The sequence below is a fragment of the Athene cunicularia genome (assembly GCF_003259725.1).
Source record: "Athene cunicularia isolate RWA chromosome 14 unlocalized genomic scaffold, athCun1 chr14_part1, whole genome shotgun sequence".
NCBI classification, from domain to species: Eukaryota; Metazoa; Chordata; class Aves; order Strigiformes; family Strigidae; genus Athene; species Athene cunicularia.
This window is the reverse complement of record NW_020799118.1, coordinates 9095039-9117367: the sequence shown is the minus strand read 5'-3', so window position 1 is coordinate 9117367 and position 22329 is coordinate 9095039. Positions and strand designations below refer to the sequence as shown.

The window sequence follows — 22329 nt, the reverse complement described above, 5'->3', positions numbered from 1 at the left end:
GAAGTATATGAGCTTAAAAATAACCCTGTTATGAAATAGAGCATGATGCAATACAACAGTATTACAGCAGCTTAGTTGGGCTTGCTCAGAAGAAAGCAAATTATGATCATTTGGTGCATAATAGTGGATATTCTACTGCTGTTGGTAATTCCTGGGCCCCCAGGTCCTAGAAGAGCAGAGGCCAGAACTGAAGCAGCCTTACATTACTGTTCAGATTTGTCATTCAATGGTGATGTCTTAGTGCAAAGGTGCAGTCTGGTTCTGCAGGGTGCTGAGTGCCTTTAGCTGCATTGAAGCCAAGCTGTTTCAGGGTGCTCAGTGTCTCCTCAAGTCCCGTGTCGTCCCCCCCCATACCCGAAGGCACACAAGTTTCTTTTGGTGGAAGAAGGCTGCAGGATATTTGCAGCCCGTGAATATGCACTAAATACTCTGCACTGGAGGGAGGTTTTGCTCCAAGCTGGGGTGGTCCTGCAGCTGGTTATGGGCCCCGCAACGTGAGGCTTGGGTGGTCAACTGCAGAGTGAGGGCTCTGCTATTTTCCAATAACTGGCATCAATCTTCCGAGCATAGCCCACATTACTGTGTCTCCTCCCCTTCCCTGTCCTGGCTGAGGCAGGATCAGCCCTTAAAATTACTTTCCAAGCTGAAAATCTTTAGAAAACATTGAAACATTGATTCTCTCCAACTGCACTGTTAAAAATGGCTCTCCAGTCTATTTAAAAATCTTGGCTTTAAAAAATCTTTTTAATTTCAGTTAAAATCAAAATATGTTAACATTTTGCCTTTCCCTATGCTTTTGGTTTGGACTCAGAAGATAATTTCATATGTTACTATAATTTTTTTTCCAGAAAAGCAGATACCTTCTCTATTCCTCTACAAAAGCTTTATGCCACAATAATTTAAGATTTCCTCCAGGTTAGAATATTTCTGCATGTAAAACCTCTTTGAAGGTTTAAATAGACTGTAACTGAGTTTTGACATGTATTAGCATGTGTCAAGTACAGCAGTTATTAAGGGGTAGTGGAGACAAGACACATTCCATCTTTCCAGCGACTGACTCGCAGGTGTCCAGATCACTACAGGCCACAAGCGGGCAAAGCCACTAAAAAAGAAATCACCCTTTGTTGCAAATAGCATTAAAAACTCCCTTTACCAACCATTTCAGCAATAGATCCAGTGAATGATCCGGTGGGGAATAAACTAGGTGCTGTCTTACAAAATCATGTCCCAGGATTGTGACTGGCAAAATTGCCTTTTTAGTCCTTTTGATGTAAATCTTTACAGTTCTCTTGGAAGGTTCTGCATCCACCCAGAGCATATTTTTAAATTCCATTAAAGCATACATTTGCACAGCACGATGTGCATTAGTTAAATAGGTGTTACTGGGTTCTGTCCTGTTCCTCTTCTGTGTGAGCTGACTGTCCACATCCAAACAGTTCATAAGAGAGAAATCATTTGCCACACACTGATGAATTTTTTTTTTAATCCTTTAGTTCTTTTCATTCATATATAAAGAATTGACTGAAATTGTCAACTCTCCCATAGCAGAACTAAAGGGGTGTGACATGCAAAAGGAAATAATCAGGACTCGATACTTTTTAAAGCAGGACAGGTTTAAGGAAAGCCAGCTTGACTTTCTGCACTTCTCTTTCCCAGGGCACAGCTTCTGTTCTGCAGCGCAGGTCTGACAACGAGGAGTATGTTGAAGTTGGAAGACTTGGTCCATCAGACTATTTTGGTAAGAAAAGCTTAATTGTGGTTCAGAAAGACAGACACAAGGACTTGTATCGAATAGTTATTGTGTTAATTAGTGTTTTTTTACAGCACTGTTTTACAAGCGAGGGGTTATGCATAGGTCAGCTGCTGCTTTCAGCGATATGGAGAGATTTCAGTGAAGCTGAAACCGTTCCTTGGTTTACACCAGTGTAGCTGATAGGAGACAGATCCAGAATCAGCAAAACAGTCTGAAAGCATTTGTTTTCAAAGGCATTTTACACGCATGCATTATGCATGTGTAATGCATTTGTACTGTCAACAGAATTATGTAAAGTGTCTATCAAGAGATATATAAAGGGAGATGTTCTACAACCAAAGCAACTGGATGGTAGCTCGAATATGCACCCTCTGAAAAAGAGGCAGAGGGTGTGTGACAGTGTATTTGTCCCTGTTCCCAGGTGAGATAGCGTTACTGCTCAATCGGCCCCGAGCTGCCACGGTGGTGGCACGTGGACCCCTGAAGTGTGTGAAGCTGGATCGGCCCCGCTTCGAACGCGTGCTCGGCCCTTGTTCCGAAATCCTCAAGAGAAACATTCAGAGATACAACAGTTTCATTTCGCTCACCGTCTGAAGGATTCCTCTGGAAAGCTGCCTTTGTGTGACCTTGTGCACTTAAATTTGCTCTGTGCAGCTCCATAGCTTTATGAAGAAAAAAATAAAAGATGTGCATTTTATGTGTATTTTTTCTGTTTATGTCACGTACTGGATGTCAGTTCAAATCTCATGTATCATGTAAATAGGAAGACAACTGTTTGGATAAGACCAGCTTTGGGAAAGATTAGGCTTTTGGCTTGCAGGCAAGATTTTTACCTATTGTTGGATCATATAGCTTAAAACTGGTTTTAACTATTTAAAATTCATATGGATTTCTATTTCCCTTATTATCTTTGAGGTTGGTCTTATTCACCTTTTGTCAAGCTTCTTTGATCAAGTGATGTCCCTCTGCCTGTCACTTTTAAAAGACTTTTCACTGGTTATGGGCTGGAGGTTTCTGAAATCCCACGGGGTGAGTGGCAGTTTAAGAGGGAAGGTCAGAGAAAGATTTTGATCATTCCAGCAAGCCAGGGAAAAGTAGAGCTTTTGAGTCATTTTGTTTGTGGCTTAGATACAGGGGCCATACTCCTCCGTGTTGCAAGCCCTTTCAGGTCTGCTCTCTAGGATATGCTAAGCCAAACAGCATGCTCCAGTCTTCTGGGTGAAGAGGTCAAGGAACAATGTTTTGTAAGAATTCAAATGGCGCCTTTAGGACCGAAGTTATTTGTCCTCAGCTTTTTTTAAATGAGGGTTTGCATTAGATCCCTTAGAAGTCCAACAGGAACTTCTCCACTGAATTAAGTGGGCTTCAAAACATACTTATGGGCAGCAGTGTCCTCAGCCACTTCTCTGAATATTGTTTGAAATGCTGAAGAGATGGTGCCAGTTGTACATCAGGGGCAACAACGCCAGTTTGTTTTTAATAAGGTTCACTTAATTAAATTCAGATGCCTTTCTTTTAGTACATAACTAAATTTTAGGATTTTTTAGGATTTCCTGAAAGCCAAATACACGCTTCAGAATGCTGCCTGTCCTCCAAAAGACACATATCTCATAACAGAAAGCACCAGGATCTTGCAAGAAGCTCCTAGAGCGCAGGTCCCTGCCGGGGCAGGCAGATGCACTGGCAGTTGTTGCTGTCCTGCCTAGACGTGGGTCTCCTGAACGGAGCTTTTTGCAGAGCCAGACTTTATTCTGCTGCGCAGCCCTCGAGGATGGGATCATTTAGATTATTCGTTGTGAAGCTCTTCCTTTGAAGGAAAACTTCTCCTTGCTAACTGCAGCAAAGTTCTGCATCTCAGCTGCCCTAAATAGCACTGCCCACTTTTCAGTTGTGGCAAAACTACATTTCTTCTTTATGATAACATTCTTCTGAGTAAATACGAACTTTCTGTACCTTTTACATGCCAAATGTTATGCAATGAAGTAAGGCAGCAATCTCCCTTTTGAAACTAGAGGTGTTAGTGAAGAACATGGCTAAAATTACGCCTACTGACATGCAAATGCTTTCTTCTTTGGAATTAAAAAAAACTAACTTGGGAATTTCCTATCGACTCCCATCAAGAGGGGCCAATATTCCAGTAGCTGCCCACAGTGGTTTTTACAGAGCTAACTGCTTCTCGACTTCAGAGTCCTCTCATCACTTCAAGGTGCTTAATTTATTTCAGCATATTTTCAGTGGTCCTGTCAGCGTATATTCGTTGCTACTATTTATTAAGATTATGTTATGCTTCTTGCACGTGTTATTAAATATGACCATTCAATTTTTCAACCTTGCAGTTTTTATCACGTACATTTATATAGGCAGCCCCCCATTATATATATATATAAATGTAGAAGCATTTGCAAAATTCTTGATTTGCTTCACTGTTTTTGTATTCTCCTGTGCAGTTTTTAAAAGAAATATTTTTTAAAGATTACTGGTCACTCATGTATCTTCTTTTACCTATTGCATTTCTGTTGTATTGGTAAAAAATTGTGAGTGTTTTGCATAACATGCAAGATACATTTCTTGTTAAACACCAGGTATTAGCCTCACTGTTTAGAAGTTACTTGAGCACACACACACAACACATTCTTGCTTTAAACCTTTACAGCTCATGGAAAATACATTTGAATTATGGTTCTGTTATAAGCAATCTCATGAGAAGTGTAACAGTTTAACACCAGGATTCTTATGCTTTAAGTGGAACAAAATGATATTCAATGACATTTTAAAGATAACTGTAATATTTGCAGTGGATGATGGGACAGGATTACAGTATGAATAAAATTCTTCTACATTATATGTGGCCGTTGTGGGCTTATTAATAATAATGGCAGTCTGTACAAATAGAAGTCATGTTCTAGTTAAAATCTGCGTATCATAAAAAGTTTGAACTCTACTGAAAATAATCAGATGCAAAGGGATAAAAAATAGACCAAGAATCCCAGTGCTATATATAGTAATGGAAACCAAACTGGTTTTCTGGAGGATTAGCATGAAGAAAAATATGTCTTCTGTTTAAATGTAACCCTGTATGTCTATATAAAGAAGCAGGGGTTCAAGGTGTCTCTCAGACCTTCAGGTTGTGGTTTAGATGACAGCTTAGCCAGGCCTTGAAGCACATGTGGAACATGAAGTATGTGAGCTGTCTCGCTGGTCGTAGGGACCCTGTGTAGAGCTTCAAAACCCCCAGGACTGCTGATGAGTCTGTTGTACAGTCAGCAGGGAGACTTTGGGAAGAGCAGGCTCTTTATTTTTCGAATACCAATGATGCTCCTTTTTCCTCCATTGTCACAGACAAATCCCATGGCCCCAACCACAATGGGGATCTGTCATGATCGTTCCTCTCACCTTCTGGCCATGCATGGATTTTTAGAAGTGCTGCTGCCTTGGGACTGAAGCACAAAGCCTTTTATTGGCGCCAGAGATGTTCTGTGGTGCTGCCATGGCTTGTGTTCATGCAACGGGCTGGCCAAGAACCACACTGAGGACAAACTTCTCAGAGAAGGCAGAGCCTTCAAAGAAACCACCTGTATCTGATGCATCAGGGTGAATGCAGGGGTTGAAGGACTGGAGAGTATGGCTTCTGGGTGAGGAAGAGGAGTTTAGCGTGTTGTTGGTGCCACACTACAGTAGCCACCAGAGCTCTGGGTGGCCCCATGAGTAGGTATGTTGTGGCCCAAGCTTGGCTCCGGTGCTGGAGCCATCACCCCAGAGCAGCGTGCAGTGCTGGTGGACTCACTCCATCCAGCTTCTCTGCGGTGGCCCCTGCACAGGAATCTTAGGCGGCTCCCGGCATCCAAGGGCCGTCCGGCTTTCCATTTTTGGAATGTGTTATTTTTCCCCCCTTTGCTATGATTCAGGCGGGAAGGACTCGTCTTTCCAGAGAATTACTCACATCATGTAGTAATCAAAAGTGACCACTCTCTCTGAGGTTCTTCCAGAAGGACGTTACCAGCCCACGCTCCCCAGAAAAGAGCATCTCACCACTTCTCATTGTCATTCTTTTTTCGGTTGGTTTTAATTGTGTTGCAGCCATTTCAGGACTCCCAAGACAAAAGAAAAGACTTTTTTTTTTTTTTTTTTCCAGGTTTTTTACAAGGCCCGTGTGGCTGACCAGGCTTTAGTGTGTGTGTCAGATTACTGTTAGGTCAGATTCCCACTGCTCTGTGGCGGTGGGTGCTGTAAGTTGTGAAGCCATTTGATCCTCCAGCAAACACAGTCTGACACCATGTTACCTCTTCAGGTGTTGGTGGAAAACAAGAGCCATTGCAGAGAACCAAGTAATCCCAGGGCATGCCAGTTTGGTCGTTGGCTGCTGGTTTGTTTTTCTTGCAGTAAGTGGTCTTCAGAAGCAGAGTCACCACACGAAGGGTGACATTTCTTCTGTTGTGAAGGTTTGCACAAGGTGTGCGCATCGCATTCGGTTTTAAGTCTGAAATGGTGCATAAATCCTTTCACTGACCCATTTATTGAAGAGATCACGTTTGTTGTTTCCTCACATTTCTGTGTAGCAGCTGAGAGAGGGAACATTATCTCGCGCAGAGGCAAAACCATGATGATCTCCTTAAAGAGAGCCAGAGATCCTATTGCCTGCTGTTCACGGCAGTCACTGCCACATGAATGCATGGTCACTGCAGCTGCAGTAGTGTCCCCACAGGCTGCTGCAGGTGGATGGAGTTAGCAGAGTAGGAAGAGAGAGTAGGTGGTGTTGCACCATTGACCCGATGAGCACTAACCAGCCTAAAAGCTCACACTTGATATTTCAAAGATCAGCTCACCATTTAGAGACTGAATTATCTATTCTTACATTCCCAGACATGTTTTTTTAATTTGTTTCTAATGATTTGGCAACTCTGACTGGAGCTCATTTTTGCTTTCTTCAAATGCACACAACCGCTCAGAAACTCAAGAGTATTTCCACAGCCAGAGTCACTTCTGTAGGTCCTACTTCTCTCTGGAGAAGGAGAACATATTTGGATATGAGTGTATGCATAGCCTTGAAAATCCGATGTTACGGGAATGACTTGGCTTCAGTGCCCCTCCTTCTCCAAGGGTGTCTTTGCTGCTCAGCAGAGTTTTATCTGGGATGCAGCACTCGCACAACAAGCTGGCCCTTTCTCTCAAAAAGCTGCCTGGCCAAAGGACCTGGCATCTGCAGCCATCTGGTATTTTTGTGAAGGCTGAGGATGTTTTTTGTGCTTGATCGGGCTCCAATACCAGAGTGATTCTTCTAATGTCTGAAAATCTGGATTCAGCTTTTAGAAAAGAGGCCGCACTTTGCCTGGGAAAGGAAAGCAACACATGAGCGTCTCCCTGGGCATACTGTGACTCCTGTCTCAGAAGTGCATGGGTAACTTTTCGCCTCTGAGTGCTCCAGCCCCTCCCCAGCTGTGTTTTAATCCTTTTTTTCAAGTCACTCTCTGCAAAACTATCGCAGAGAGCCTCCGCTGCCCAGACCAGCTGCAACACACATCCCATCCTCTTGTGCTTAGGCAATTTTAACTGTGTAGAGTTCTCTTTAAAAAAGTTGTGAGCTCTCGTGGAGGAAAAAAATAATCATTTTACCCAAGAAGACTGCTCCTATTCCAGTATAAACTGTCTCCAAACATGGAACAGCGGCGTGCCATGTTGCTGCATGGGCCAGCAGTGCTGAATGAATTGGCAGATGCTGCGCTGCTGCGTGATCTCTGGTAGCTGGGCTGTGAGAACGCAGCTCCTCTCTACTCACAGCTTCGGTTTGAAGCCGAAAGAGTTGATTTGCCAAAAGAGTGCCCCTCACCCAAGCCCTGATGGGATAAATCGAGCCTCGTGCTGCCAGGACTCGCCGGGTGCATTCACCTTACCCTTGGTGGGTGCAGCAGCCTCCGCTGTTTGCAAGGACTGGCAGTTGGAGACGGGACGTATAGACTGATGATGAGGTAGGGATTTTCTCGCCACTGCCTGCTGTTACTGGCGCCCTGGATGTTCAGACTGCTGGCTCTAGGGAAATCAAGCCTTTCTGGGAAGTGGCTACTCCCTATCCTCTTTATACAGAAAATGTATTGTTATTATTTGAAAGCACTTTTGTATTGCCCTTAGACTACAAGCATGGCAATTGTTCCATCAGAAGACATCATGGTGCATAGCAGTGAAATACGACGTACAGTACCATGCAGTATGTATTTTCCAGATAAACTGGGAAAATAGTGAAATGGAGCTGCAAAGTGGGGGTACAATAGCTGCTTTGCATTCCTCCACATGTGTGGAATTTATATGCGCTACAGAGTGACTCTGTTTCGTTACCATGTGTTTACGATGATCGGATGATTAGTCGTATTTCGAGCCGTTTTCATTTTCTCAGTTGTATTTGTGGGCCAAGCACAAAGTCGCAGCAACTTCAGATCGAACGTGGCAATGAATTAGTGCTGGCTAAACCCTCCCACCATTTATTTCCACTACGGCAGCAAGAGGGAACAGACTTAGCAGCTGAAAAATACAAGAGATTATTGCTCCTTCTCATCCAGGGGCAGCTCAAGCAATTTGCCAGATAGAAGTAGTTGGCTACGTTTGCAGACTCTGGACTATTTGATTGAGACTTTCCAGCCCGGAGGTGCATCTCCTCCGCACCCCACCCTGCCCGGGAGCTGAACGTGCTGCAGAAGCGCCGAGCGGGGAGATGCGTCACTGTTCACAGTTTAACTTGCGTAACGATGACTGCGGGAATCGCTGCCGAGCAGAATCTGCATCTCCTAGCGCCAGCTCCTGCAGAGATGGAAAAGCCCCAGTCTTGGTCCTGCAATCAGGAGGAGGGAGTCATGCCCCGGCGCCCGGTTTGTACGGCTCTTGGCGAGGCCAAAGGTATCTGGGAAAGCAATAGAGTTGCTCCTGAGCCTGGCAAGCGTGTAAGTCGCCGCTCACAGCCACCAGCAGCATCACGAGCTCTGCTCCCACTGGCGTGGACACTCAGATGCATCCAGCCCATGCTACCATGGCCCAAATTCCCATGAGATGGCAGGATGGTTCATATCCTTGACACGTATCCAGTAAAGCATCACACCCTCTCCTATTGCCTTGCATTTCTGGCTCTTAGCCCAGGTCTTAGCTTTTAGAGAAATACAGGATTAGCCAAGGAGGGCTTTTTAAAACTTGGATTTGCAGGGGGCAGGAGAAGGTGCCGAAATGGCCAGAGGTTCCCGAGGAACACGAGAACCAGCCCAACAAAGGCACCCTTGTGCGAGCGGGGAGATGCAGCAGAACCTGTGTCCGGATGAAAGCTGCCCTATCAAAATAGCCATAAACAAACCCGCCTCCTCCGCTACAGAAAAGCTGTTGTGCCAGGAGCATATTAAATTGTATATGCTTTTTCTCAAGGCAAAAGAATTGCAGCAGTGACGGCAGCTGTGCGTGCTGGAGCTGAGCCACTGTATTCAACTAATGAAGGCCTTGCTGAGGACGGGGTGGGGGAAGGACTGCGGATGAATGTATTATTCAGAGGGACCCACACTGAAATAATCTACCGGCACTGGGGATATGCGGTAGGGGGAAAAAAAAGTGATTGCCCCAACACTGAAAGCTGATGCCTTTGCAGCACAGGTGATGGGCCAGATCCCTTCCCAGGCCAGGATCTGCAGCCCTGAGGGTGCTGCTGTTTACAGGATGAGGCAAGATGTGTTTTTCCTTCCCCAAGGTTTCCCTGGGGAGATTCTCTGAGTTCTCTGTCTCAACCCCCAGGAGTAGAGCTGGGCTGCAGCTACTGCTCTGACCCAGACAGAGGAGCAGGTTACAGACGGGGGAGCCCAGCCTGCCCAGCGTGGGGTCTGCAGGAGATGGGATTTAAAACCAGTGAGGAGCAGGGAAATGTGGGCAACCCCATCCTTCATGTCAGCGGGCTCCGCTGATGGCCACCTGCTTGGTCCCAGGTATGGTGGGGAAATGGGAAATGAAGTGGCCTCATACCCACAGGGAGGATTGTTCCAGCCCATTTCTCCCCTGGTGGGGCTGCTCCCTGCCTGGCCCATGCACATATCCTGGATCAAGAGGGTGCAGAGAGCTTTAGGACTCGCCTACACTGCAGGTAGTGTGTTGTCTCAGCAAGGTCACCTCTGCATGAGGGCCCCCACACTGGGGACAGGGGCTCAGAGGGATCCCTCTGCAACCTCTGAATATTGGTGTGTTGTGAACAACCACGAAACAAGATTTCATCACCGTTCACGCTGTCTCAGCCATGTGTGAAATGAACCTTGCAGCCAAGCTGGTTGGTTGTTTGGAGGAGGATCTCTCAGTCTGCTGCCTGTGCTTTGCTCTTAACTCTTTGGGCTGTTAGAGGTCCAAGCCTGAACCTCGCAGCCCCTGCACAGAGGAGACACACGGGTCCTGTGGGAGCCCACAACAGCCGGAAACCTTCTGTGAAGTATGAGGAGTATCTAAAATCTTTTTCCAACTTGAGCTGCAATTCCCTTGTGATCAAAGTTGCGCTGTGAGTAAAGAATATAGGATAATTTCCCATTCCTCCCCAAATTTAGAGACATCAGGAAAACTAGCAGGACGCTTTCCTTATTGACTCAGGAGCATGCTAGTGTAGAGGTACCTCACACAGATCCTCCTTAGGAGGGAACGAATTAAAACAGAATAAATTCAGAAAGGATGACTTCTGTGCAAGCACCTTGCAGGTGCCTCATCAAAGATGAGCTTATCCCCAGGCGATGTAGTTCAAACGCTGCAGCGAGGAAATGGGATAGAAGAGCATGACACCCATCTCGGTTTAAATTCAGTCACTGCAGCTGTCCCATTCTTTAAGGCAGAAGAGGAAATTTATGGCTCTCCTGCAATGTGAGCAATGCTCTGAGCGCCCACAAGGTAAATGCCCTTTTGTGCTTGAATCCGTTCCCTGTCTGAAGTCACTGCACACATAGGGCTAACATGATCCAGTGAAAGGAAACCCATTTCATTTTCTTTTTAAGAAGATTACAGCAGATTAGCCAACTAATCTATATGGAATCCTCTCTCCAACGATTTTAAACTGTAAACAAATCCAACCACTTTTGTATTGCGTACAAATATTTACTATGGATTATATGAAGATTAACTTCAAATTATATTTGCAACAATGGTTTTATTTTGTGACTTGCTACCTTTAGTAATGTAAAACCTTTTGAAAGAAATATACCTTCAACAAAGCGTGACTTTAAGGCCCATCATCTGTACAATAGCACGTACTAGAGCATGTACACAAACAGAAACTGAATACATTATTGCCAACAAATGAAGGAAACTAAGAATAAATACCACTCATGCAGAATAAAATTGCCTGGGATTATCATAACATGGAATTAAAATCTTCCCCATAAGACCTAACTTGGTGTTAGTAGCTGTCACCCCGCTCTCACTCACGGGTGGTTCTTTAGCTGCAGAAAAAAATCGTGCATGGTTTGCAAGCGAAGGACATTTGATGGATGTGGTTTAGTATCCTGAGCTGTCACCCTCCTCGGGCGGTCAGTGTGAGTGACCCTGGCCCTGCTTGCTGCCCAGGTGGCTGGTAAAAAACGAGGCAGCCTTTAGTAACGAAGCAGTTCATCTTCCTGAAGATTCAGGGGTTTCATCATTTCTCCAGCCATATGGAAAAACTTAAGAGCCACCAGATCAAAACCTCAGAGGCTGCTGCTGACCCCAGTGAGATCCCCACAAGCCCAGTGTCTTGCAGTGTAAAAGCTCCTGGGTTTGATTCCCAAATTTAAAGTGTCACTGGGGAGGTGAGAGGTGGGAATCGCTGCACAGCTTGGCAAAGGAGGGAATCAAAAGGTTGAAGACCAACATCTCTTGCTAAGCCCCATTGCCTGGAGCTGAATCCCAGCGTGCAGCCCGGGAGGGCACCGGCAGCGGGGCACACGGGGTTGATGTGCAGCAGGTGCTTGGAGCAAAGTCCATCCTTCCAAAATACAACAGGCCAGAGGCCACTGCTGAGGGACCACACAGCAGAGCCAGCGCAGGCCCACGTCTGGCAGCAGGTAGTGCTCCACACGGGGTGTCTGAGGGGCAGCCAGCACCAGCCTGCCCCGGGCTCTGACCCCGCCGGGGCTCTCCAGGCTGGCCGGCTCAGGACCGCTGCTCCGCAGAGAGCAGAGCCCGCCTTGCACGGCGCTCGGCGGGGACGTGGGGAATGTTGTGTCTACCAGGCTAGCGGAGGAATGCTCGGTTTACAAGACAATGGCTTTTTAGGAAGCCAGAAAAAGTTAAACAGCTGTCCCAGATAGAAGATCATCCCTTTCCACCCTTTGTATAATTAGGGCAGCTTCATACTCCTATAAAGAGATGATCTGTTTAATATAAGAGATTTCCAAAGTCTTAGCAAATGAGTATCTGAGAACTGGCTTCTGATGTGGTTTATGTTCTTTTTGATAGATTTAGGTTATGGGAATGTTGGTTACAGAGGCAGTGAGTGATTCATGCTGAAACCATCCGGGTGCCATCTGATACAAGCTGTCCACTGAAGGTAGAGGGAGGCTGCTGCCTGTGTTGTATTAGTGCCTGCAGTTTAAGCTGTTTGGCGGTGAGTTATAATTGCAGAAAAATTACTACAGCAGAGAAAAAGAAAGGACTGTGCTTTGCAGAAGAGAAGTAATCCTTACCAGATCAACATTTCCATAGCAAGCTGGGGTCTTACAATGATGCCTCGAGACCTCAAACTGACGTGCTCCGTGTAAGGAGCTATACTGGCACCTTAGAAAAAGCAGCTCTCTCTGGAGAGTCTCTGGCGGCTGCTTGACAAGCCCAAAGCAACACAGACGGGACCTGATTGCTCTGTGCTTACTGCCCACCTTGGAGCTGCCTTGGAAAACATCTATCTCCCCCTGACTGCAGTTTTGTCTCGTAGTACTTGTGAGATCAAGCCCTTGAGCAGACGGAGGAAAGAAGCGGTCGGAGAAATAGCATTCTCTAGTATATTTTTTTTCCTTATAGTCAAGCATTTTGAAATCCCATCTCCATCTGAAGAACATCAAAGCCAGAAAAAGGGCAGAGGGTGGTCTCTGAAAAATCTCAAAGGGGAGCTGCTCTTCAGAGAAGGATTGCAGTCCTCCAGCTTTGATGTACTCCCTGGATCCCATGTCCCACCAGGTGACCCTGGCTGGCTGGCTGAGGCTGGGCCAACCTTAGCGCTGCAACAGGAGAGTGGACACTGAGCATGGAAAATTGGGTGAGCAAAGCCATGGGGTGCAATGTTGGGCAGCAATGAAGTGGTCACTATCAGCCAGTTGCCTTGCAGCACATCTCTCTGCTGACTCCTGTCACGAGGGCGGGGAAGGTGGGAAGCAGGGATACTCCTCATCAGAACTCACGGGTTTCTACTGGACTTTTCATAACTTCTCCAGGACTCGTGTGAGAGCAGGGCGAGGCCATGAGCCAAGAGCTTTGCAGCATCACATACCTTTGTTGCCATGTAATAAGCATAAGACTCTAGGATACTATTTTTGTTTGCAGGCTTTCCCCCTCTATTGCCCGTGCTTCAACTATACATAAATCCGGAGGGAAAATTTGTGTCTTCTTTTATATCAAATTTGCAGATTTGTAACTGAATTATGGGGGTTCCTTGACAACTTACTCCAAGATTATTCATGTTAAAATAAATTGAAGTCGCCAGGGATCAGTGGCTTGTGCAGGCATCGAGAAAGCCCTCGCAATGGTGTAGAAGGCTGCAACTACCGCAGTGGCAGCCTCCAGCCCACCGAGCCCTCGGGGTGATGTGGCAGCACCAGGACTGTGCTACACAGCCTTGGGGCAGCTCCGTAAGGGGCCGTGTGTCCTTCCCCAGTGAAGCCACCCTCTCTGCCTCCTGCTTGGCAGGGGTTTGCTGGCCATGTGCCTGCGGCGTTAGTTCATAAACACCATTTCACCTGCAGCCATTTCCCCAGGCAGAGCATCTCTGATTAGGAGAGAAAACAGCTGTGGCAGGAGGGACATGTATCTTTTCTGATTCAGCATCCCTTTTCTATTGCAAGCCGGTGGCCTTGGCTGAAGGCTGACACTCCAGATAACTGGGCACCAAAGAAGCCTCCCCGGGCTGGCAGAAGGCTGGCCAGAGAGCAGCGCCAGCAGCTCCTGCCTGAGATAAGCAGCGTGCTTTAAAGATTTATTGCCTTTATCCCCATTTACTGCCAGCCTGAATGTTTCAATTATCTTTTTTCTGTTTTGGCATTTCCCTAACAAGCAGCGTTATTTTGTTGCTTCTGTTTCAGCAGGGACAGACAGGGCCTTGTTTTCTAAACACGACACACGGACATTGCAAAGCAAGCGGACGATAGCAAAGCATATTTGGTCTGCCTTGGTCATTTGAAAGGTTATCTGACCTCTCTCTCATCACCTTAGCCCCATAAATCTAGCAAAGGGGCCATTCTTAGCCCTTTAGAAATGCATCCTGTTTCCTCTGCAATGGACTCACGATGTCATTGCTGACCTTACCAATTAATCCCCGTAATTTATTCACTCTGAGTTTTTTAGGAGTTAAGCTGCTCCCTGGCTTGACTCTCTTGAGGCAAATTCAGCCCTGGGGCAACTTCACCCACAGCTAGGAGTAACATCAGCACTGACTTTAGCCCACGGTTCCTGCTTTTCAGTTCTACCAACATCTCAAATTGCTTATTGGCATCGGATGGTTGTTTTCAAGATCTCACATAGCTTCAAGTCTTCCTCTCTGATGCTGCATACACTGATAACAAGCCATGTTAGCTAATCCCCTATCAGGATTCATAATGTCAGAAGAAAAAACCTGGTAGAAAAAATGTTCATCACAGTTTGTTCTGCAGTACAAAAGGTTGTTCTAGCAGAATAGTTTGTCAGAAATTTTCCATTTGGTGTGAAAGTTTTCAGGAAAAATTGTTTCTCCTCTGTGACGATCAAAATATTTCATTTCCCAATAGCTACAACTGACCCGGCACGAAAGTGCAAAGTGAGATACAAACATGAAAAGTCACTTTCTTCAAAACTGCTCATGAAAAGCTCTGCACTTGTCTCCAGCAGCACTTCTTGGGACTCTGAGCTGCCTGTTACTCTCTGAAACCCCTCCAGATAGTCTCTACACCTGCACGGCACCCACATCTCTCCAGCTCCCACAGGCAGCAGACAGATTTCCATAGGGCACAACTAGGGTGGTGCTAACTGGGGGAGAACTATCTGCATCTGGATTCACACAGTGATGTACAAAATTAGATTGTTAAAGGGAAGAAAAGCAGGATTATAAACTGGTGAGGACTCTCCTTATGTTGCTGCCAAATATGATCCTTTGGCATTAGCAGATTAACCTTAAAAAAATTCTGGCCCCTGGTTTTTAATCCGTTTCACACCCCACCGTCATTACGGATGAGGCTGTTGGCAGACCTGGATGTGTATCTGAAGTGATAGGAGTGGTGTGTGTCCTTAGCAGGGGATGTGTGTGTCATGTGGGGTCCCAAAAAAACACCATCACCTTTCCACTGAGTAGGGTGTGATGGAGACAGGGTGCTGAGATGGGAATGGATGAATCTGAGTTCTGATTTCAGCCCAAGCAGCAGGTGGGGAAAAAAGAAATAGTCCGTACAAGGCAGAAGGCTGCTGGTGCCCTGCTGTCACCAGCACCCTGGGAGCAAGGCTTATTCGATGTGCTTCGGTCTGAGCAAACCACACGCTGCCCGTTAACCAGATTGTGTGAGAGCATCTCAGCGGAGCCCCAGGCAAGACCTGTCTGTCCACCACCCTGAAAACATCCTTGCAACAACCTCTGGGAGCCAAAATGTTTCATTTTACCAACAGCAGAACAATTACACACCAAACCTCCGTTCCCAGGAGGGCATGATTAAAGGAACGTATGTTGGCCAAGGTGTGGAAATGGATCAAATCGGCACCTTTGCACCCAGTGGCGTGGTCTGTTGGGTGCTGCACAGGTAAGGGGAGGGCTGTCTGCAGAACAGGGTTTGCCTGGAGCTGCTGCTAAACTCATTTTTTAATGTAGCATTTTCAATTATTTCCTACTCATTTGATACACCACCAAAATAGATCCAGTTCTCCCCTGTTTTAGCCTCTGCTAAAACCCTCAGACCACATCTTCTCCTATAACAAAAAGTATGTGGAATTGGCTAAAAAAGAAACATTCCTGTTCTCACAACACTTAAAAAAAATCTACTCCTTTCCTAAAGAAAAAATAGCACTTATAAGACTTAATAAAACTGCTTCTGTCCAGAAGGCTCCTGCACCAGATCAGCTTGGTCCCTTTAACCATTGTTGTGCCAAGCCTTGGTGTAAATTATTAATCATCTCAAAATAGCTGCTGAAAATAGAGGTGAAAGGGAAGGCTTCATAACAGCAATGCATATGACATAATTTTTTTTAATCTTACTTGAAAGTCTTTAATAAAATCTTTAAGAACTTGGGGCAGGACAAGGGAATGATAAAGCAGTAGGGATGGAAGCAGAAACCCAAGCCTGCGAGCATATGGCCTGCTGGGGGGGATGAAGGCAGGTCGCCTTCGTTAGACTCAGCGAGTAACTGCGAAAGGGAGAATGAGAGAGAGGGAAATCGAGCGACGAGCTGAACTTGCAAATGTTTTTGGCATGAAATCATGAGGGCAAATGCACAGCTATCCGCCCACCAGCACATGTGTGGAGCTGCCACTTTATGGGGACGATCCTATATATGTATAAGGGAGTGAATGAGACAGCGAGGGGTTTCCATGGGCTCTTCACCGCGGAGGAGAAGACTCGTGGGCCACACGACCCCGCTTGTGAGCTCAGCACGAGACATTGCACAGCTTAACAGCAGAAGCTGAAAGGGCGATATGGGTCTTGGGATAAAAGCTGGGCAAAAGCACATTTTTGTAGCAATGCGGTGACTCTGGGAAGGCACCCAGCCCCTTGCAAGCTGGGACAATCCCCGCAGACGGGGAGAGTTTGCGGGTGCTTTGTGCCCAGCTGTGGGGTGACCCTATCGCCTGCAGTGCCGGGGAGAGCAGTGCTGCGCAGACCCTGCGCCTCCGTTGTGGGGGAGTGTTGGGAAAACCGCACCCAAGCAGAGCTGCTGGGAGAGAGAAGGACATTTTGTTGTGAAGGGGTTTTTCTTCTTAGATTTTTTTTTTTCAAGCTGCATTTCTTTGAGAGGCTTTGTGGACAGTGTGGGCAGAGCCAAGTGGAAGGAATTTAAAGGGAGAAGCCAGTTCAGGGTCACAGCCCGATACGCGGATATAAACCAAACAATTGCTGATGGTACAAAGCAGATCCCCAGAGCCGACGCGGGGCTACAGACACGCGGCGTGGGACTGGCTATGGGGGGGCACGCGGAGCAGCAACGCGCTGGCTGGCTGTGTGCATCTAACAGCCAGGAGCACTGAGGGGTGTGGGGAGCGTATCCAGCCAAAACAAGGATGAAGGCACGAGATGGACCTGCACGGGGAGGCGAGGCGGGGCAGAGACCTAAATAACAAGCCTGACTCGGCTGTTTCAGTCTTGGCCCTTAAACTGGGGAGGGAGTTTCTGGGCAGCTTTCCAGTGGGGGAAAGGGGAACCCGGGAGAGAGCAGCTGAGTGAACATGGGCTGAGGAGGGACAACATCCAAGTCAAGAAGCCTTGCAAGGAAAAACAGTCATTTGCTCTGCTGCCTTCACATACATTTGAAGACTTTACCAGTAAGGGGTCTGATGTCCTATCAGACTGTTATGGCTTTAGTAAATGAAACCTGAAAGGCTGGATTGCTTTCTTCCTGCTCCGTGTGTAATGACTTTAGTACCATTCCATAGTCACCTCTTCTCTGGCACCTGCTACTTTCTAGTTCATGTAAAGATAGGTTAGAAAATAACCATCATCAGGAAGGAAGACTATGCCGCAAGAAATTGTGGCTTAGTTTAGTATGGCTTTTGGCTCCTGCATGCATGGCCAGATTTTGTTTTCACACTGTTTTTTGTCCTAGGGACACTCCAGACACAAATTTCTTACTTGCTTCTTACTCTACTGGTACTTTGGCAAAGCCTTCCTCACCTCCGAGGCGTCTTTCATTAGCTACAGGTGGGATCAAAGTCAAACCTCTGGGACTGCAGAGTTACAGTCTTCATGAGACTTAGTAACAAGGTTATTTTTAAAATGGCTTGAAAGGTAATTTGGGAGAGCAGGAAATGTCTTTCCTGCAGAAGCCAGCCAGGTGGGCAGCACTGCAATTAGAATTTCCCGTGCCACAGACCATGTCTGAGTACTGCTAGAGCCACTGTGACCATGTCAGCCTTGTGCAGCAGGTGACATTTCACTGTGGTTCCAGGTGACCACCACACACCTCTTCAGGCCTCCCAGCCAAAGTAGGAGGTGTCTTACGGGAGAAAGTTTTTCTGGCATGACCGTATGTACACTAGAAATTGGACTGAGACCACGAAGTTCACTGTGGATCAGAGCTGCATTTTGAAGCAGTGATGTAGAAATTAAAGACTCCATCGCTGATTCCCAGTCTCTTGAGCCATCTGGCTCCCTATCACTATTTTATCTTTCTCAAGTGCTGCGAATGCTGAGGCCCTGTACTGGTGTAATGGCGTTTCAAATTCAAATCAACAGCCAATTTGGATTACGCAAACACGAAGCAAAGAAACACAAGACACAACACAGAAAGTCCCTCCCAGCGAAAGGTTTCTGATGACATTTATGGGAGTAGGTGGCTCAAGGCCTTCAGGGGAAATTCCAGATGGATGGGAAAGTAGCAGTGATACAGCAAACCCCTACAGAGGGTGGGACCAGGGGCACATGGTGAACCACCAGAGAAGATGTGGTTATGAGATCAGACGGACAGCCTGGGGAAAGTCAGCAGAGATGTGTGGAAACCCAGTGGGCAGCTAGCAATGTGATGCTGAGATGAGCATGAGATGGGAAGGGTGTGGTAAGGCAGACTCCAAAAGGCTAAATGCTTGCTTAACGCCAGGAAAAGAAGCAGGTCCATCCTAATGACATCAAGATAACACTCCATGCTCTGGGTTAGTCATGGTCTTAAGTGCTGGGCTGAATCTGGGCTGTGTTTGACCCTGCCCCTGCATCCCTCAGAAAGCCAGGGTTGAGTAAGACCACACATCACACCGCACACCTCCGGAGGGAAGTGATTAAGCCATGAATAAGAGATCCACCAGCTGTTGCGCTTTGTGTATGTGCATACGCCATGGAAGTACTGCAAAAAACTAAACCTTAGGCCAAGAGAGCCTGGGACCAAAGGTGAGACCTCCATGAAGGACTATGACAACAACTACAAGACTAAAAGCATGAGCAATGGAAACAGACACCATGCTAGTGCTGGATGTTTGAATTTGGCATCTTAATTGTAAACAAAGGAGGATAGAAAATTAGTTTTCAAATCCTTGTAATAAGTAATGCCCTCAAATCCCATTTCAGTGGGAGTTGACTGTGCACACCTCTTTGATGCCCTTGGGAATTTCTACCTACAGTATCAGCCCTACAAAGACAGGTGGGGTTTTTTGGTAGAAGTCTATGATAGCTTCAGGTTTGGCCCTTCCTTGTTTCTGAATGGTTTTCATGCCTGGCCACAGAATATTTTTAAAGTCATTGATAATTACAGTAGAAGACTAATCCCCAAAGACTTTTACCACCGACTTCTCTAAAAGCAGGATTTTACACTGGGTGTTGCTAAGGGCACAGATTTTTCCCCAGTGGCTTTGGACTTGGACACAGATCCATCAGTTAAGCTTGTCTGCATTTGGAGTAGAAGTGGAACAGGCACTCAAACAGCATCAGTCCCTGATCTGCCCTTTTTCATTTCCACAGCAGCCACTAAGAGCATCCAGAGTTGAAATGGTGGCATCCCCAAGCAGCAGCCCTCATAGCACTACCCCTGGGCTCCAGACATGCACTGGCTGGAGAAGCATCCCATCGCTCCGGAGCTGTCAGGGTGTGTTGGACAGTTGGGGCTGGCTGGCTGCAGCTTTCATCTTCTCTGGCATCCACAGCAACTGAAATGAGACAGGAAAGCTATGGTAAAAGATGGAGAAAATAAAGAGATGGAGGCACTCTGGAAACCACAAACTGGGGAAAGGATGGGCAGAAACAAGGAAAAAAATGCAGTGAGAGGAAGAAAGAAAAAGAAAAAGTCATAGTGAAGGAGCAGCCAGTAATAAACCCTGTGATTCAAACAGAAGCAGTTTAACATTTGTATGCATTGTGGCTGGGCTGTTGCCCATGGTATTTAACTTCACAAACCAACTCAGCCATTATGCACTGAGCGATCGTTAATGCAGCAGATGCAGCCAGACATACGCAGGAGTGTGTTAATATGAGGCCTGATGTAGAAAACACCTGCTAGTTTGGCAGGGCGTCTCAGGAAAGATACATGTGGCTCATGTGATTGTGCAGTATTTACAAAGGTATCTGTTGCTTTCTCATCACACCATGTGTAATTCCCATTTGCCTTAAGAGGAGCTTCATACAGTGACGGTATGACAGAGACACCGGACTGAAGTTAGATGGAGCTGGTCCCATCTACACTAGCAGAAAAGCTGACGTCTTAAATGTTCTTCTTTTTCTATTTTTTTTTTTCCATCTGAAATATCTAGGACATGGAGAGGAATTCTCTCTCTACAATACCTAGGCTCCAAGGCTGCCTTGTTTACAATGGCTTAAGCTTTTATAAGCCTGAAGGAATTGCACTGATGCCATGAAGTTACATGGGGAAGAGGCACTTTTGGAAGATTATAACAATGTGGCTGCCTTTTCCTAATCCCCGATGCCACACCACTGAAATAGATGTGTGTCGTTACTGAAGTCTTAGACGGGGCGACACACTCTCCTGGCATAAGATGCTCTTACAAGCTGAAAACCGGGCTGGTACTGGGCAATCTGGCAGCAGTATGGGGCCAGGCTGCTTCCAGGAGCATCCCAGGGATGGAGGACTGTGACTCACATGCAAACAGCTGCAGTGGTTTAAGCTGTTACCCCACAGCTGTCTGCCCGGGCTCTCTGCGGGAGGCTGCCTGCGAGCAGAGGCGACCGAACGGGACGGATGCCTGGGCCTCAGCTGTCCCAGCACGGGGCCCGGTGGGATGCATGGGGAGGGCAGATAGAGAACTGGAGCGGCTGCAGCGTGGGCACCGACGCCTCTACCACAAGCTGGGGAGGCACCTCTGGCACCAGGGCAAAGCGTGATGGAGGGAACACCACAGACTGTCCCAGGAAAACAAGCTAGAGCTCATTTGCTAGGACCCTCAGCAAACAGGTTTCTTCTCTGCTTTCCCATTGCTCCATGGGATTTCTTTCCCAGGATTTGCCTGCTCTTGCCTCTCTCCTTGCCCAGCTCACGTCCCTGATGGAGCTCTGGTGTCTTCTCCTTCCCACCTCTCTGCAAGGGGCGTGCACAGGTAGCCACACCATGGGAGCAGGCGGTGGGCAGCTGAGCTGCAGCCAGCCCTAGCAGTTAGCCAAGACACAAAGCAGGGATGCAGAGAAAGCTGTTCTTTTATACCCTGTCTCTTGGCTTTCTTCTTGGCATTTTAATCCTTTTCTGCTCACCTTTCTCTTTTCAGATTTTCTTCTAGACCAAAATAAATGCAGCAGCACAACCCAGTTGCATTTAGTTCTCAGTCTTGCAGTCGCCACTTTATTTTGCCTTTTCCCAGTTTCATGAAAGAACGCAGTCGCATGAATAACAGGATTATTTATCATCCTCTCCCTCCCCTTCCAGGATGACTTGCTGTTTATGGAAAGCACTCGAGTGCAGGAGAGATCGTGCTACAGTTAAACAGACAATGCTTAAAGGGCCATTGCCTGTGCTCTGGTTTAACATTGTATTTCTCACCAATTTCCAAGAAAGAAGAAGTTCTCTATCCACACTGATGGGTACAGCGTCACAAATCACTGCTGAAAGGTAAACAAGTGCTACATTCAATAGGATGGAAAAGATAGTTCTGTACTTCACTTTTTGCAAGAACCAAGAAATTAATTTCTGGTGTAAATGGGGGTACGTGTCCCCTTCGTAGCCTAACAGCAGATCCCAGGCAAGACCATGGTCCTAGTGAACACGCCATGGTGGCTAGCAGGTGACAGGCTGAGCTAAGATATCTACATGTGACACAGCCGAACGATGTGACCACTGTGTGCTTCTAGGAGGTCCATTGGACCTGGAATGTAGCAGGGAAATGCTAAAACTTGTCCTGCCATGGTGTGTGGCTGAGAAAAAGACTTTGGAAATGGTTACTCCCAGCTTCTCATCTGCAACTTGGCCGCAGTCACATGGCAGGTTCATTACATAGCTTCACTCTGTCCTCTCTGCATTTCTGATCACTGATGTGCCTTGCGGTTATAGAGGGGTTTTATCAGCTTTTAGTAAGAAATTGCGTAAGTTCAAAGTATTGAGCATAAGCAGCTGGAAAGCACTGGGAATTTCTGCTGAGGAACAGAAGACACAATGTGGGCCGTGGGCTCTGGTCTGGCCACCACCACCAGTGGGTCTGTGCGTAACAGCGTGCCTTGGGAGGATGGAAGCGCTCGGAGAGGATTTGCTTTGGGGGATTTTGTTAGTGTGGCCCACTGGAGAGACCCTGACTGCACTGGGGGTTGCAT

At 46.8% G+C, this 22329-nt stretch overlaps 1 protein-coding gene across 1 annotated transcript in view; it reads left to right on the top strand.

The window, feature by feature from the left end:
* PRKAR1B (protein kinase cAMP-dependent type I regulatory subunit beta) overlaps nt 1-4597 on the top strand; it is a 98414-nt gene extending 93817 nt beyond the window's left edge. The window contains exons 9-10 of the mRNA XM_026858900.1: nt 1657-1738; nt 2175-4597. Coding sequence (XP_026714701.1) covers nt 1657-1738; nt 2175-2347 — 255 coding nt within the window. The 3' untranslated portion in view covers nt 2348-4597. The remainder of the gene's footprint in view (nt 1-1656; nt 1739-2174) is intronic.
* Nucleotides 4598-22329: the final 17732 nt, after the last annotated feature.